Source organism: Fistularia commersonii, chromosome 4 (assembly GCF_037954325.1).
Source record: "Fistularia commersonii isolate RoL2024-O1a breed Wild chromosome 4, RoL_Fcom_v1.0, whole genome shotgun sequence".
Classification (NCBI taxonomy): Eukaryota; Metazoa; Chordata; class Actinopteri; order Syngnathiformes; family Fistulariidae; genus Fistularia; species Fistularia commersonii.
In genome coordinates, this window is record NC_141287.1 from 7,724,637 (window position 1) to 7,740,012 (window position 15,376).

The window sequence follows — 15,376 nt, forward strand, 5'->3', positions numbered from 1 at the left end:
GGCATACTTTGAAGATTATGATTTTCTTTATCTGAAACAAAAATTGAAAAAAACATTTAAATAACATGTTTGAAACATAGAAAATATAAACTAACGATTCAATCATGACTAAGTGGGTTAAACATTGATATAAGTCTACGGTAATAATGCAACAAGACTTAACACATTAAAAGCTCTACTTATCACAGTTTTGTACCATATATAGATTAAGCGTGGATTCAAAGAAGGAACAGATCTGTTTTTTCGCTTTGGAACTAAGTAGGCTGTTCTGTGAGTGTTCAGCTGGAAAATCCTGTTTTGAAATCTTGGTTCCACCGATGGAAATACTTTGTTTCTCTCTCGTACGATAACAACAATTGAATCAGTGTTTGAGTAAAACATTAAAATAGAATCAAAATATCCTTCAAATCACCATCAGAAAACGACAATTCAGGGGAAAAGGGGAACCGTTTACGTCTTTAACACACGCTTTACGGCAGTGACGTAACACGAGGTCAGCTGATCACCGCTTGAGGGAAGAGGACGGAAGATGTCGCAGACCTGTTCGCTAAGGATGGAGGCTCTGCTCTTCGCGGCGTCTGCCCTCTGCATCCTCGCCACGACAGGTAATAACGATTAAACGATAGACAATCGTGTTGACTTTTATTTATGATTCCAGCTGGACTTGAATCTCACAAAACAGCACGGATAATTTTCTTCGATAATGACAGATGAGTGTAAAGGTAACTTAGCTGGAGGATACGTTAGCATCGCCTCTCTGGTTACTGTATTCTTGTGCCGAGCACAATATTAAATGTAAATTGTGTACTCCTATTTATAGTTTACTGAAAGGACTTTCCTGGTAGTGTTGGATTGGTATGAGCTTCGATTTGTAACAAAAACAATACATAACGTGACATTCCTTTGCTAACGCTATGCTATTGCTAACAAACACAAACTACCGTGCATCAAACTGTTTGGTAGTTTCCTCTTGTTTCTGCTAACAAGATAAATGCAGTTTTTTGAAGATGCTTTCTCAAGATGTTTGTTAGGAAAGTCTCGACGAATGATTGTGGCAACGAAAAGCAAACGGATACGGTCATTTATTCGCCTCCCTTCAGGAGATTATATATAAAACCCAGAGCTGTCTGTCATGTGACACACGCATACTTGCGGTTCCTCTTGAAAAAATTCGTCACCCGTTCGCTGTCACGAGTCGATGCCTCCATACGAGGCGCAGCATTCACATTACGAGTTCAAATGTTGAATTTATTCCATCGTAGTCGAGTAGACCGTTATGGAGAAAGGAGTTGTTTTCTCCCAATGCTACCTCCGTTATTCCGGTGTTACTTGTGAAGCTGAATCATTGCCATGCTCTTTCAAATATTCGCAGTCGTTTGCCTCAGATAAACATCATGGCGATGTTCATGTAAAATAACGCAGTTTCCTGTTATAGTCACCTAATGTTGTCAGTGGAAGTCTGTTATCAATAGTGAAGAAAACTATAAAGTTTAATTGGAAATGATTGTCCTTGCTCGCTTGATAATAGCAGTTTGATCATCAAATGCACACTGACCTCAGATGTGCATAGTATGACAGCATATAAGGCATTAATATCAAACTAGTAGGGAAAGCTAAATACCGCTCAATTTTAGTTCGCAAACTCACTGCTCTTCACATCAATTTATTCTGTTGTGAGCAGTAAAAGGACACAGAACATTTGGGTACATCAGATGTAGTTCCATGAAACTACAGATGTTGAATCAGTCTAAGCCTATCAGGTACGAATGTAGTGGACACATTGCCTGATAACAATCTTGCGATATAACCATTGTGCGTCAGACAGAATTTAAATTCAGCACAATTCATCTGTGAAGACATCTTCAGTTAAACCAAACATTGTTCATGCACAAAATGTTTAATGTCTTTTAATCTGAATCCTTATAAAGTGAGAGTATTGGTCAAGTGCTTAGTTTAGATTGGTGGTCCCAAAATTATGGCCCAGGGTCCGGATACGGCCCGCCTCCGCATTTTACCCGGCCCCTGAACAATACCAGAGATGCATTGTGATTAATTTTTTCAATTCTGGCCACGTAATAGTGACTTGTACATGCATAGAATTTAACATTCTAATCCACCCTTCTGCAGTCTGTGCCTTATCTGAAACCCCTCCCTCAAAAAAAAAACAAAAAACCTGGAGACACACCACTGTCAAATAACACGGAATAATGGTGAAAAGATTAGGTAAGAGAAAAATAGATTCAGAATGCAGGGTATTTAACCTGATTGGTGTATTTAAGCTGATAGGTGTATTTAATCTGGTAGGTGTTGGTATCACTTCGTTATCAGAGGCAGCTTGCTTTTTGGTTTTCATAGTGAATTTGATCTGAGAGAGCTGGAAACAGTTGTGTCTACAAGAAAGTTAATCATCCTGGGTCTTTTTATCTGTGAAAAACTTGAATAGGGTTATTTGGTTATTATTTATTTCATTAATAGTGTTATTTATTACATTAATAATGTTATTATTTATTTTCTGATGTATTTATTTATTCTCCCCCCCCCCCCTCCCTCTGTCAAGATCCCAGAAAGGGTTCATTCTTGGTTATTTGTGGCTTTCTGGAAAACAATAAATGTTTACGTATAGACACCTCTGCGATCGTCACACTTTTTGTTACAAACTGGCCCGGCCCCCCCATCAGAGAAGGGAAAAGTTATTTGGCCCTAGCAGGAAAAAGTTTGGGGACCCCTGGTTTAGATGATCTGATGTTAATTTCTAACAAATGGATTAATTGTTACCACATGTTATCACTGATCATTTATTATGCAGGTGTTCATGGAGACAGCTTTACAGTCCTCCAGGCGCCGGACTTTGTGTCCTTTCAGAACGGAGAATGGCCTGTCTCTGGAGAGAAGATCCCTGACCTGGTTGCTTTAACTATGGGCTTTTCTGTCCAAGAGGTATTTTGCTATTTAACAATATTCCACAACTGTACTAATGAATAGTAATGACCACTGCAGTTATAGCACTAGTTGAAGTGCACAGTTGTGCTAACCTAATCTGTATAATTTTTGGATTTTTTTATGTAGGATCTGTCTTGGCCAGGCCTCAAGGCTGGTCCATTGTTCCAGCGTCCTCGTGCAAACATCTTGGTGGTAGTCAGAGGAGCAGATAGCCTGGCATTGTCTCAGAGTGTGGTCTCCTACCCGGTGGAGAATGTGAGTCAGAGTCTTGGGTTGTCTGTCTTAGAGAAAACAATACACATTGACATAAATTTTGTAGTGTGCTTCAGTATTGTTTTTGTTTCTCAGATTTACACTTGTGAGAATATGACTTACTATTGCCGTGAGATTAATTGTCTCCCTATTTCCTTCCAGCCTGTACCCTTCACTCTGGATAGTGTTGCAGAGATGGTGCATTCTCTGTTCGCAGAAGACACACCTGTAGTGCTGCAGCTGGCTCCAAGTGAAGAAGTATGACATTTGCTCCTTGTGGCATGTTTCTTTTGGGTGTTTTTCCACCGCAATATATTGTATGTTTTTTTTTTTTTTTTGTTTGTTTTGTTTTTTCAGAGGCTGTACATGTTGGGTAAAGCAAATGCCGTGTTTGAGGACTTACCAGTCACCTTGCAGCAGATCCGTGCCCGCCTATCCCAGGAGGGCTCTGTGCTGGCTTCACTGCCACTTAACTCACTCAGCAGAAATGCAGAGGTTATTTTCTATTTGCACCTTTCTACTTCGCACAGTTTTGTACCATATATAGATTACGCGTGTTCGAAGGCATGTTTAGACGTGTTTGAAGACACTTACAGGAGTCCTCATCTTTTCAAAAGAAACCCTGTATCTCAAGTTCTTCTGTTACTACCATGAGTTGAATGAAAAGTAGCGCAACTCGTAACTTAAAATTTGTCCCAATTTCGGATGTTAGTGTCTTTCTTGGCTGACCTCTTTCCTATCCTACTTCATAGGCTGATTTGCTCTTCCTGTCTGAGGTTCAAGTACTGTATGATATTGCTGCTCTGGTGAGTTGCCCAGATTCGCTGAATGTTTTTCCTGAATGTTGGCCTCAATGACTTTTTTTGGGGGGCGCGTTCACTTTATAGCTGCAGAGACACAGGCACTTGGCCAAGGACCACTCCCCTGACCTGTACTCCTTAGAGTTGTCAGGCCTGGAGGAGCTAAGCCGAGTCTATGGCCAAGACTCACCCCAGTACCGTGATGCCACTGCCATCTTGGCCTCTGTCCTGCAGAAGGTAGGACATTTGAAGTTACATGATCTTCTGAAATGGGAATGGGCATCATGTTTTTTTTTGAGCATGAGATTGTTGGAATACATTGCAGTTTTTTGCTATTTTCAGGCATGTTCTTTTCCATCAGCTAAAATGTTTTCCATTCATAAATCTTTATAGATAAAATTGATAACCCATAAAATTACATTTTATAAGGAGTGCATTGAATTTTAAATATTCTATAGTGGGGAAATTTCAAACTCTTGGCCTGCTATTTAAAAAAGTGCAGCAAAGATTTTCTATGTAGTTGAATCTGGGGAAACAAAAATAAAAATACATTGAAAACCACGTGTACTGGCAAATAATTTGACATCTGACATCACCCCAAATTTCTCCCAATTGCCTGGTTAGCGCCTTGCATGGAAACTCTGCCTCTATCGATGTTTGCGCCTGTTTGTAAATGGGTGAATGCTATCAAGTGTAAAGTGTTTTGGAACTGCAAGGTGTGAAAGATCCCTGTAAGTTGAGACCAATTGGTATTACGTTAATTTGACACATTCGTGTTACTCCTATCCAGAAGAAAAATACATATTTTCTTTTTTTCAAATTGCTAAGATGCTCGTCAGCAGAGGTCATTTTTGCTTTTGGCAAAGCCTGGAGATCAAAGTAATATATAAGAGATTACTTGGCATTCTACTTGCAACAGAATGCTGTGAAAATCGGAGTAGTCTGGGACTCCAGTACATGCGACTGCAAAGAAAACTGTGATTGCCAATTGTTCAACCAGGATTGTTTTGATGAGATGTTTCAACTTTTTTTTCCAACTTCACAATCATTGATTTAATGCTAAAAACTATGTGTCTCTTTTTCCCTTCCTCTCCCCATTGTAGTTTGGAGAGGATGTGTATGGTCTCTATGGCAACAGTTCTGTTGTGGAAGTTGTGACCGTGAAGAACTTTGAGGTCCCTCTAACCAGGAAATCACGTTCAATTCTGGAGTCCAAGCAGATTGTAAGTCTCTGGTTTCTGGTTATATTTGTCAATTTTTATGTGCATCCTATACATCCAGTATACAGATTATACTTGGTGTGTGTTTGTCATTTATTTGTCTTGATCTCAAGAGAAAATCCTTTTTAAAAAATGTTAAATGGAATATCTGAATTTGAATAGTTTGGCTTGAGAAGGTGTTTTGGGAAATAACAGTCTCAGAATATCATAAAGTTGAGCAAAACAGTATTGACCTCTCAAAGCACAGGGAATTCAGTTTCATCCATCCATCCATCTTTCTTAACTTATCCGGAGTTGGGTCGCGGGGGCAGCAGCCAGAGCATTGAGGCCCAGACCTCCCCGGGAGGCGTCCAGGAGACATCCTGACCACATGCCCTAACTTCTCACCCTATCTCTAAGGGAGAATTTGGCCACCCTGTAGAGCCGCAATCTAGTTCTTTCGGTCATTACCCACAGCTCGTGACCATAGGTGAGGGTGGGAACGTAGATCGACCGGTATATTGAGAGCCTTTTGGCTCAGCTCCCTCTTCACCACGACAGACTGGTACAGTCTGCATTACTGCAGATCCGCCTGTCGAGCTCCTTCTTCTTTTCTTCACTCGTGAACAAGATCCCGAGACTTGAACTCCTCCACCTGGGGCAGGACCTCTTCCCCGGCCCGGAGCAGGCATTCTACCCATTTGTGGTTGAGCACCATGGTCTTGGATTTGGAGGTGCTGATCCTCATCCCGGCCGCTTCACACTCAGCTGGGAACCGCTCCAGTGAGAGCCGGAGATCATGCCCAGATGAAGCCAACAGAACCACATCATCTGCAAAAAGGAGAATTGATCCTGCAGCCACCAAACCGGATCCCCTTGACGCCCTTGCTGCACCTAGATATTCTGTCCAAAAAAGTTATGAACAGAATCGTGACAAAGGGCAACCCTGGCGGAGTCTAACGCTCACCGGAAAGGGTCCGACTCATAACCGGCAATGCGGACCAAGCTCAGACAACAATCACACAGGGACCAAATACCCCATATGATGGGGCTTGGTACCCTATACACTTATTCCCAGCAGACCCTCACATTACGTTTGGGTCTGTCAGGTCTGATCGGCATCCTCCCCCACCATTGGACCTTGCTTAGCACCAGGTGGTGATCAGTTGACAGCTTCGCCCCTCTCTTCACCCGAGTGTCCAGGACATGCAGCCACAACTACGACGATTCAAAGAACTGTGGCCTAAGGTGTGTCGTTGCCAAGTGCACATATGGACACCTGTATGCCTCAATATACAGGTGCATAATCTCAATATGCAGGTGCCGAGACGGGGGGCAATCAATATGCCCATGCCTGGCCAGTGCCTCACTGGGGGCAACTGCAGGATAAAGAGTCTTCTTTAGACTTTCTTCTTTATGAGAAGTCTTCTGAGCCTTTGTCTGGTCCCTCACCTGGGACCTGTTTGCCTTGGGTGAGCCTTCCAGGGGCATAAAGGCCCCGACAACATAGCTTCCAGAATCACTGGAATACGCAAACCCCTCCACTATGGTAAGGTGGCAGTTCACGGAGGGGGAATTCAGTTTCAGTTTATTTATATGTGTATATAATCATTGTGGAAGAACGAATGAATGCATGTACACAGAAAACCTTTAAGAATAATTTTCTCTGAAAAGAAAATACTGACCAACAGAATGCAGATATTTTAACCGCTTAAGAAAAAAATCACTGATTCTATTTGGAACTGTAATTATATGTCCTTGTGTTTCAGGAAAACTACTTTTGTACCTGACCTGTCACTGTTTACATCCAGAATTTAGCGTCCTTCAGTTCTTATTATTGTTTCATGGATGCATGACATTCAAATTTTTTTTCAAACATTGGTTAAACATTTACTTCAGTCTTTGTGTCCTCCCTGTAATATGGCAAGGTGATAGATTTTCTTTCACTGTCAAAGTAGAGCCGTCTTGTATCACTTTTTTCCCATAAGTCAACATCCTCAACTAAAACTCAGTATTTTCAACCACATAGTGTCAGAGGTCTTTTGCTCAATACAGCAGCGCACAGTGAAGGGGACACATCTTCTTGTGCTACGAAGTGGGCCATAATGTTTTCCCTCAAAAGAAGCATAGAATATATACAGACAGGTGTTAGTTGAGGAAAAACTGATAACATATCGTCAATCTACTATGTCACTTGAAGCAATATTAATATTAGATTAAGTGACATATTAGACATGCAACAAAAATTACAGCTTCAAAATCCTGCCACTTCTACCTTGGGGTTGACAGGACATATTTTCCGCTGATAATGTACAACAAGACATGGATTATTACCCCACTATTCCTAATATCCATTCAAGCATAGCTTCTAAATTGTAAGTGGAGGATTTAGGCAGTGATTGTTTAGGTCAGTGGACAGGGAAGAAAGAGCCTGCAACTATTTTACAATGAATGAGAAAGAACGGAAAAATCACGGCCGATGTGAATATTGATAAAAGACTGATACAGGCTCATCACCTATAAATATTGCCTGTAGTTCTACCGACAAGCTGCGATAGGATGTGGCTCTATAAATCAAAAGACACCGTACTTATTCACCAAGGAATGGCTATTAACCCCTTGCAATAAATATAAACCCAGTTCAGGGTGGTCATACATTTTTCAACTGAAGTATTGAACCGAGTACTTCTTCGAGCATCTACTCCAGCTAATGCATTTTTATCAGACGTCGCCCCCATTTGTTCTTACATCCTGTTTGATGTGTTCACTGCATTCATCGTTAGACAGGACGGAAGTCAGGGGTCTTTCTGGGGCACCAAGGAATTTAGGCGATCCTGCACTTTGTTTGAAGCTGGTCAACAAAATAAACCAAAAAACAAATAAACAATTTGGTTCCAGCTAGATCACTCTGAATCTCTCTCTAAAATTCCTTTGCAGAGTAACCCAGGGAGCCCCTACAACCTGGCCTACAAGTACAATTTCCACTATGCTGTTGTTTTCAACATCGTGCTGTGGTTGATGATTGCACTTGCCCTTGCCGTTATCGCGATTGGCTACAACCTGTGGAACATGGACCCTGGATATGACAGCATCATCTACAGGATGACTAATCAGAAGATCAGGATGGACTAAAATCTGGCTATCAGCACTCCATCTGCCCCTTTAGATTCCTCTAGTGGTTGTTTGTGTTTTGTGTGAGGTCTTGTTAAGTGAGAAAACCTTTGACAAGTTGATGAGCAGGTTGTAATACTGCTCTTTGTTTACAACAGGGGTCTGATAATTAACAAACTATCACACATTACAGTCGTGGCTCTTTGTTTTGGCTTAGAAATCCACAACTTACATTTTTCCCTATTGATGTAAGTTGTCACACCCCGTCCGATGATTGCAATTGTGTTTTTATTGTAAAGAAACAACAGAGTAATGAAAGAATGAGGCTTGTCTGGGTTCTCTGAGGATATTTGTGCTTGTCTTTCTGTGTGAATCTCTTAAGTTAAGATAAATATATGTGTATATATTGAACATACAGATGGAACTGTATGAGAAACTGCTGTAGTCTTATTGTGAAAATATCAATGTGAAGAGAATTATGAGGTGTTTGTCCCAGTTTGAATCCACCCTGCTTCTAAGTGGCGAATACATAATGGATTACTCAACAACTTGATCAAATGTTGGTTGGTTGATACTAAATGGAAATGCAACGCCTGATAATAAATTATTACATGTATGGTGATGTTTGTTGTACATATTTATCTTGCACAGAGAACTGAGCCACAGGCAGGCCTTTAACACACATTAAGAATGAATATTGGCCCTGCCTATCTAACTCAACAATCAAGACCTTTTGTGCCATTGGTATCTGCACATACAATTCAGGTACATGGGAACATGCTGTGCAAAACACAATAATCAAAAATATGAGTTTAATGTTGGAGAGACCAGAAGCAAACCTTAGCAGGAGTGTGGAGGAGGGTTAAAGTGACGGTTGGAACTCTTGCTGTTTTACAGGGTTCTTTTTCAGAACTTCACAAATGACAGTGGATCTCATTTCCCAAAAGCATTATAAGACAGGGATGAGTCCTGCAGGAGATCTATGGATTAACATCATCTTAGTCTTAAGACTCTTACACGCCTGTTTTGGGTAAGCTCTTACACGAAGGTACTTACACAAAGGTTTACTGTTATGTCAATATTTCTTGGGAATGATAAGTTAACTAAATATTGAGTCACTAAACAATTATGCCTGCTGAATGGGTGTGGGTTTTCTCCATACTTAAGGCCAACAGTTTTACAAATAAAAACTGACATATTGTTTCCCTTCAAACTAAAGAAAATCTTTAAAATATCACCCTATCCTAATTGTTGCTAAACACTCCCACTCAAGTTGATTTTTTTTACTTGCAGAGGGATGCATTTTGTGAATGATGGAACTCAAACTGTCACGCTTGCTGTTGTAAAGATATAATGGAAAGGGGGCTTAAGTAGTGTTACAAAGAAGTCGTCCTCTTTTCCTTTTGGCTTTTCCCCTCAGGGGTCGCCAAAGCCAATCAACCTTCTCCATCTAACCCTATTCTCTGAGTCCTCCTCTCTTACACCAACTAACTTCATATTCTCTCTCATTATGTCCATAAATCTTCCCTTTGGTCTTCCTCGAGACCTCCTGCCTGGCAGCTCTGATTCCAGCATCCGTCTACCAATATATTCACTGTCCCTCCTCTGTACATGACTGAACCATCTCGGTCTGGCTTCTCTGACATTCTCTCCAAAACATCTAACATGTGCTGTCCCTCTAGTAGACTCATTCCTGATCCTATCCATCCTCGTCACTCCCAAAGACAACCTCAACATCCTCATCTCTGCAACCTTTTTCTTGGTCTACAAAAGCGCAATGCAGCTCCCTCTGACCTTCTCTGTACTTCTCTATTAGCATTCTCAAAGCAAGTACTGCATCTGTAGTACTCTTTCTAGGCATGAAGCCATACTGCTGCTCACAAATGCTGACTTCCACTCTCAGTCTAGTTCCCACTACTCCTCCCCATAACTTCAATATATGGCTCATCAACTTTATCTCTCTATAGTTACCGCAATTCTGCACATCCCCCTTTTTCTTAAAAATGGGCACCATCACACTTATTCTCCATTCCTCAGACTTCTTCTCACTCTCTATAACCTGTTGAATAATCTAGCCAGAAACTCTACTGCTGCCTCTCCTGAACACTTCCATGCCTCCACATGTATATCACCAGGACCAACTGCCTTTCCACTCTTCATCCTCTTCAATACCATCCTAACTTCACTTTTACTAATCTCTCCTACTTTGTGGTCTACAATCATATCATACGCCCTTTGTTTTGCCTTTGCTACATCTACCTTTACCTTATGCTGTATCTCCCTGTACTCCTGTCTGTTCTCTTCAGTCCTCTCAGGGTCTCACTTATTTGCTAACCGCTCTCTCTGTATCTACTTTCCTTACAGATGACACACCAAGTACTCTCCTATCTGTTTCCCTGATCACAGTAGCTGTAATTATCCAATCATCTGGAAGCTCTCCCTGACCACCCAGAGTCTTTCTCAACTCCTTGCTGAAAACCATACAACACTCCTCCCTTTTCAGCTTCCACCACTTTGCTCTGCCTTTGTCCTCTTGGTCTTCCTTGTCACCAGAGTCATCCTACAAACCCCCATCCTATGCTGTCTGGCTACGCTCTCACCTACAACTACTTTGCAGTCACTGATCTCTCTCAGGTTACCTCATTTGTACAGGATGTAGTTTACCTTGTGCTCCTACCTCGGCTTTTATAAGTTACTCTATGTTCCTGTCTTTTCTGGAAAAAAGTGTTCACTACAGCCATTTCCGTCCTTTTTACAAAGTCTACCACCATCGTTCCCCTGCGTTCCTATCCTGTATACCAAATCTGCCTATCACTTCTTCATCCCTTCTATTGCCTGCACCAGCATATCCAATGAAGCCTGCACCATGATAGTACAACTTAAAGCCTGCTCCTAAATTCTAGCCTTACTACCTTTCTACTTGGTCTCCTGGACACACAGTATATCCACCTTCCTTCCCGGCATAATTTCGACCAACTTCTACCTTTTCCTGTCATTGTCCCATCGTTTCCTATTCAAAGTCCCAACTCAGTCCCATACTCTTGCCTTTCCCCTTCTGTCTCTGTTTCCAAACATGCCTTTCTCCTCTCCTTCTTCGACCCACCGGCGGTGGTCATTGTTAACCTGGGCCTCGACCGATCCGGTATGAGATCCTTAGGTGTGATTCGCAGATGTGGTTTTAGCACAAGTTTTATACCAGATGCCCCTTCTGACAAAATCCTCTGCATTTATCTGCATTTATCTAATGCCGCCCTGAAGCTTTTTTAGTGTTACAACGAAGTAACACTACCTTAAGTTCTGACACAGGGCAAATCTTAAAGGAGACGTCGGATAACGAGGGTAAGATTACACAAGTGTTATTATATAGTCCCCACCAAGCCATAATCGTTTATTCCGTTGAAGCGGCTCATCTCGATCCCTTTGCCCCCTCACGTTGCGTCATTCGTTTACGCGTTGTTAGCGTAACCGCTCAGCCAATAGCGAATTGGGTGGGCGTGGCTTCCTGGCTATTAGGCGCCGCGCCCTGCAGCGCATTTGCAGTTCGTAACAGGAGACGGAGCAGTACATTGAGGTCGTCCTTAAGGAATATTTCTACTGGGTGGAGGCAGACGAGAAGAAATCATGGTCTGACTGATTATAAAAGGTAGGATTTTGAAACGAGAATGCGTGAGTATGTAGTGTCATTCAACGATCAATGTATTCTTATAGCCCCCATAGAGCAAAGCGTATAGGGAGATAGGTTGCGTCATTAAAAGCGATAAAAACAAACACTTCAAAGCTCGAATAAACGACTATCATGGTTTCCTTTCCCTAAATTTCAATGTTATTCCCGATCTAATGTTTACTTTCGTGCAATGGCGTGCGGTGAGGTTAATGGCTAGTGAATGGCTTCCTCTGAAGATCAGATTTTCTGTTGCAGGAACTCAAAAGGGTATTATCCCCCGTTCAATTTGCAGCATGCATATTGATTACTGGTTATGTTTCATACTTCATCGGCATTCCCCTCACACACACACACACACACATACAGCCACATACGTAGTAACAAATTTGGCCCAGAAAGAACGTTTCTTTTATAGCCGTAAAGGACAACTGATGGAGCAATTATTTAATGCAAACCCCATGTGTTCTAAACTATTTACACTAACTTACACCGTTAACTATTTACGAATTCCGGCTTGCAAAAAAAAATAATTTTGACATGATGTTAAACATTTAGTTTTTAAAACTTTAATTTCAGCTGCATCAATCAATTTTATTTCATGTTGCTCAACAAGAAAAAGGAGAGAATAATTCACTTCAGCTAATTTTTCCTATTCAAATTCTTGTTTTATTTTTTTAACTTATTTGACTTATCAAAAAACAAACAAAAGTGAAAAACACTTGTGATCTTGACTTTATTTGTACATCAAGCTGATGTGTATATCCTTCTTCACCAAGACAAGATCTGTTACACTGTTGTAAAAGTCCTCCTTATTTTATTGTCTTATTTATAAGACTGGTCGCCAGTCAATCGCAGGGCCACACATGCAGACAGACTACCATTCACTCTCATTCTCACATCTGGGCATTTTTTCCGATTAACCTGCCGTATGTCTTTGAGACACATGCAGAACATGCAAACTCCAAAATTTTATCATAACAATTTTTTATATTTTGCTTGATTACAAGTAAGGCTCTGCCTCTTCTGACTAACCCCACAGCGTTTAGGCTTGTTCCAGACAAATGTATGAGAAGGATCCATCTTATTAATTTAAATTTGTGATGAGTAGATCCCTACATGTCCAAAATTCTCTAATCTCATTATTTATTTCAACCCCCCAGCAAGCATCTACGTGGTTAGAAAGATCCGGGCATCTGCTGCTGAGAGAGAGCAGCAGGAGAGCCTCTCTACAACACCATGTAATGCAATTGGTAAGACCGTGAAAGCAGCCAGAGGAGTCGTTTTCTGTCACTGCACAGCACAGCAAAATTTTAGATATTGTGTTCAGTCTTGCTGTGGATTCATGTCTGAATTTTAACATAGAAATAGTAGTGTTTGTATAGAAACCTGTGACACAACACTGTAACCATGGACAATATTGTTAAGCTCTTCCATTAGAATAGGAATATTAGAGGGCCAACTTGGGATGATTTTCAGGAAAATCAACTTGTCCTAATCAGGAATAAAGACGTTTCTCTTCTCCACTTAGCTCAAAGAACAGACAGACGGAGGGTGGAAGGTCATCCACCAGCGGCCATAATGACACCAGAGGGTGACGAAAGTGTCAGTGGAGTGGCGGACTCTGGGACATCTTCAGCTTTGCAGAAATGTAGCTCCTGACGTTAAAACTCAAACTGGATATTGGGATCCATTCAAACATTCAAAGGGGAAAATGTATTTGTTATCAATGAGACAATGTATACTGTCTTGGATTATATATTAATTTATTCATTCATTATCAATACTGTGTATCTTAAATTCAGGTCCACAAGACAGCTGGAACTAATACCAGCAGTTCTTAGATTAGACAAATGTTTAAAACACACAGTTGCTAAAAGGCCTTATTATTACCATTCAATGTAAAACAGGTGTGATCTCCAATGTCCAGGGTGTCCCTCTGACAACACAAACTTAGGGCTATTGCTCAGAGTAAATTTAGACTCGTAACTTTATAATACAAAATGGTTTCTTCTGGTGTTTCCTGTATTTGAGCTCACAAACAAACACACACATTCAATGCCTGAGCTCTGTATTAGCATGTGAATGTAATGCAAACATCTCAGTTACTGTCTGATTTGTCAAAATGTTCTCTGAGTGTATAGCCTAGATGTACACTGCAGCGTTTGAAGGCCAACTCAGAAACCTCTTTACTGAGATTGAGCTGACCTGATGTTTCTGCTGTTACACCAATAAAAAAGATAATCGCTTGAATACAGTATTTGTTGTCAGTAACTATCATAGCATTTGTTGTTTTATTTTTTTTCTCTTGCTACAATGGGATTAGTGTAACACAGATGTCATTCCTAGCAGAAAAACAATGCTTATCATTCATCGTTTCTGGCTGCTGTCACCGTCTATAATCTCGTTTCTGTACTTTTCTGTTGTCCTCTCAGCCCTGCATTCTCTTTACACCTCCTCTCAGTCACCTGATAACACTCACCTTAAATGTAGGTAATTGCACAATTGGTATTCAAAGTTTTTCTGCAAAAAGACCCGAAAATCAATACCGTTTCCCCCGTTGGAATGTGATGGAATGCCCAGCCCTGGACTTCCTGTATGTCATTTGATTTGTAGTTAACTTTTTTGATAAACCATAACTTATAAAATATACTATATCAACATGGTGCACTAAAGATAAGCATGAGACTTATCGGTTGTGACAGGGAGTCTATAAACAACTGGAGCAAATATTAGCTACCTCACAACTCAATTTCGAGCTTTGTCTCATACTTTTTGATGGGTTATAGCACTATATCCTTCATGAGGCTTCACACATTGTCACAATGCTCCAGTTACCAGGTAATTACTCTTACATAATGTACTTTGGTTTTTAAAACTCAAACAAATCAAGTCAACAAAATGTTACTGGACATGTGTGATGAGCAATTGTAGTCGCCTTTTACAACCAACAATTAATAAGGGTTTTCTGTGTGTCCCAATTGTTTGCAAACTGCCGATACTGTGAATGGATCTTCAATACACTGCAAGATCGTGAAAACATATTGGCCTTGCAGGAGAGATGGAATGAAAATGTCTCTAAGATATAAGATATTGCAGCGGGTAATGAATGTTGGGGTTTATGTTGATGCTTTTTTTCTGTGTGATTGTGGGGTTGCTCGGAATGATGTGGGTGTGCTTTGGGGTGCAATGAATTCTGTTTTTTCTTACCTGGAATTGAGCGGGAACATTTAGTTATATTGCAGGCTCTTGTGGCGTGGCTGTGGCCAACAGCAGCTTTTGCTCATTAACATAAACATAAACATAAACATACATTTTACCGTCACCCGTGCGTTTCCGTGACACTGACACTACACTACACCACAATAAAAATACAATTAAAAGTGCAAGCCAGAAACAAAATGACTACAGGT

At 40.8% G+C, this 15,376-nt stretch overlaps 1 protein-coding gene and 1 long non-coding RNA gene across 2 annotated transcripts; both read left to right on the top strand.

Annotated features, from left to right (window-relative positions):
* The first annotated feature begins 483 nt into the window (after nucleotides 1-483).
* atp6ap2 (ATPase H+ transporting accessory protein 2) lies at nucleotides 484-8,918 on the top strand. The gene is made up of 9 exons (XM_086145040.1): nucleotides 484-605; nucleotides 2,807-2,937; nucleotides 3,067-3,195; nucleotides 3,355-3,450; nucleotides 3,550-3,687; nucleotides 3,945-3,998; nucleotides 4,080-4,229; nucleotides 5,096-5,215; nucleotides 8,129-8,918. The coding sequence occupies exons 1-9, from the start codon at nucleotides 530-532 to the stop codon at nucleotides 8,321-8,323; spliced, it is 1,089 nt and encodes a 362-aa protein (XP_086001166.1). The 5' UTR covers nucleotides 484-529; the 3' UTR covers nucleotides 8,324-8,918.
* A 2,882-nt stretch (nucleotides 8,919-11,800) lies between these two features.
* On the top strand, nucleotides 11,801-14,216 carry LOC147234537 (uncharacterized). The gene is made up of 3 exons (XR_015106025.1): nucleotides 11,801-11,945; nucleotides 13,127-13,216; nucleotides 13,495-14,216. It is a non-coding gene; the product is annotated as an uncharacterized LOC147234537 (long non-coding RNA).
* Nucleotides 14,217-15,376: the final 1,160 nt, after the last annotated feature.